Here is a 2,653-nt window from a genome sequence, read left to right on the forward strand (position 1 = left end):
TGGGCAAAGGATATGAACAGACACTTCTCAAAAGAAGACATTTATGTAGCCAACAGACACATGAAAAAAGGTTCATCATCACTGATCATCAGAGAAATGGAAATCAAAACCACAATGAGATACCATCTCACACCAGTTAGAATGGCAATCATTAAAAAGTCAGGAAACAACAGATGCTGGAGAGGATGTGGAGAAATAAGAACACTTTTACACTGTTGGTGGGAGTGTAAGCTAGTTCAACCACTGTGGAAGATAGTGTGGCGATTCCTCAAGGATCTAGAACTAGAAATACCATTTGACCCAGCCATCCCATTAATGGGTATATACCCAAAGGATTATAAATCATGCTGCTATAAAAACACACGCACACGTATGTTTATTGAGGCACTGTTCACAATAGCAAAGACTTAGAATCAACAGAAATTCCCATCAACTACAGACTGGATAAAGAAAATGTGGCACATATACACATGGTATACTATGCAGCCATAAAAATGATGAGTTAATGTCCTTTGCAGGCACATGGATGAAGCGGGAAACCATCATTCTGAGCAAACTATCGCAAGGACAGAAAACCAAATACCACACGTTCTCACTCATAGGTGAGAATTGTACAATGAGAACACTTGGATACAGGGTGGGGAACATCACACACTGGGGCCTGTTGTGGGATGGGGTTAGGGGGAGGGATAGCATTAGGAGAAATACCTAATGTAAATGACGAGTCAATGGGTAGAGCAAACCAATATGGCACATGTATATCTATATAACAAACCTGCATGTTGTGCACATGTACCCTAGAACTTAAAGTATATATATAAAAAAAAGTACAGATGACAGTAGGAAAATATCCCCCATTTGGTATTTGGAAGAGGACTATTTAGTTTGTCTTGCTGTATATGAACTCACTAACAAAGTACAAAGCTGTAAACTTGTTGGATACCTTTAAAATAAATTATGCATTAGAAATTATACACCTCAGAGAAATTCCCAGTGGCCTTGGATAAGAATAGTAAGAAAGACCTATGTCAGATTTTGGTTTGTTTGTTTTTTGAGACAAGGTCTGGTCTCACTTTTTCACCCAGGCTGGAGTGCAGTGGTGTGACCTTGGCTCACTGCAGCCTCAACCTCCTGGGCTAAGGCGATCCTCCCGCCTCAGACCCCCAAGTAGCTGTGACTACAGACACATGCCACGCCTGGCTAATTTTTTTATTTTTTGTAGAGATGGGGTTTGGCATGTTGTCCAGGATGGTTTTGTCAGATTTTAAGTGTCTATTGTATGAAATAGCTTATACAGTCTATATCAGTGAAAGGTACTTGATTATATTTCATTAATAAAAATTAAGTTTAAAACTGTATATAATTTCAGTTTTCTACAAATATTTCATTAAAACCTAACAGAAACATAAATCAAGTCCTATTCTCTCCCGTGTGTGTGGAAATAAGAATAAATGCTTGTTTTCAGGGTGACAATACCCACATAGCAGGCCACTGGTTAGAGTCAACAGCAAAGAAGGAAAAGAGAATTTGTACATACTGTAAAAAGGGCACACATTCGTTCGATCTTCTCTGGGTTCCTTGGCCCACCATTCTTGTTCAGTCTTACCAGAAACCGCTCACTGGAATGTAGGAAAGAAAGATACAGAGAAATGTGAGTAACACACTCCAGAACAGAGAAAAAGGGCAGATATGGAAAAACACTAAACATATTTACATAACAGCTTGCAGTGACAAGCAAGGCCAAAAACACATGTCTAGTGGCAGGATACCCTCTTTTTTCCTGCTAAGTAACAAACAAAGGATACTACAAACTGCCTGATAGGTGCTTCTGTTTATTTGCTGATTGTAGCTGTGTGTTTTATCTGTTTAAGGTGTGTGAGCCCTGAGGGCAATAAGGAGGACTGTATCTTAAGGTGTGTGCTCCCTGAGGGCGGTAAGGAGGGCAGTAACATCTCCCCAATATTCCCAAAGCACTGGCATGATGCAAAATCCATAACAAGCATATACATTCTTAGATGTGAGCACTCAGATCATCATAAAACCATTCATCATATTAGATCCGAAAGAATCTACATTACCAAATTTACATCTTCTATATCAGAAGTCCCCAATCCCCGGGCTGCAGACTGGTATGGGCCTATGGCCTGTGAGGAACTGGGTCACACAGCAGGTGAGTGGCAGGTGGGCAAGTATTACCACCTGAGCTCTGCCTCCTGTCAGATCAGCAGTGGCATTAGATTTTCATAGGAGCACAAAACCTATTGTGAACTTCACGTGGAGGGATACAGGTTGTATGCTCCTTATGAGAATTTAACTAGTGCCTGATGATCTAAGGTAGAGCTAAGGTAGAACAGTTTCATAGAACAGTTTCATCCCAAAACCATCCCACACCACTGCCTCCACCCATCAGTCCATGGAAAAACTAGCTTCCATGAAATTGGTCACTGGGGCCAAAAACATTGGAGAATGCTGTTTTATATAACTCTTGAGAATCACTTTAGGGCATCGGCGTCCAATCTTTTGGCTTCCCTGGGTCGCATTGGTAGAAGCAGTGTCTTGGGCCACACATAAAATACACTAACACTAATGCTAGCTGATGAGCTAAAAAATAAAAATCAAAATTTAAAAAGTCTCACTATATATATATATATAT

At 40.3% G+C, this 2,653-nt stretch overlaps 1 protein-coding gene across 1 annotated transcript in view; it reads right to left on the reverse strand.

Moving 5' to 3' along the window:
* DOCK3 (dedicator of cytokinesis 3) overlaps positions 1-2,653 on the reverse strand; it is a 404,390-nt gene that overhangs the window by 229,197 nt on the left and 172,540 nt on the right. The window contains exon 6 of the mRNA XM_017890007.1: positions 1,538-1,619. Within this exon, the coding sequence (XP_017745496.1) occupies positions 1,538-1,619 (82 nt within the window). The remainder of the gene's footprint in view (positions 1-1,537; positions 1,620-2,653) is intronic.

This window comes from Rhinopithecus bieti, unplaced genomic scaffold, assembly GCF_001698545.2.
Source record: "Rhinopithecus bieti isolate Rb0 unplaced genomic scaffold, ASM169854v2 scaffold_43, whole genome shotgun sequence".
Lineage (NCBI taxonomy): Eukaryota > Metazoa > Chordata > Mammalia > Primates > Cercopithecidae > Rhinopithecus > Rhinopithecus bieti.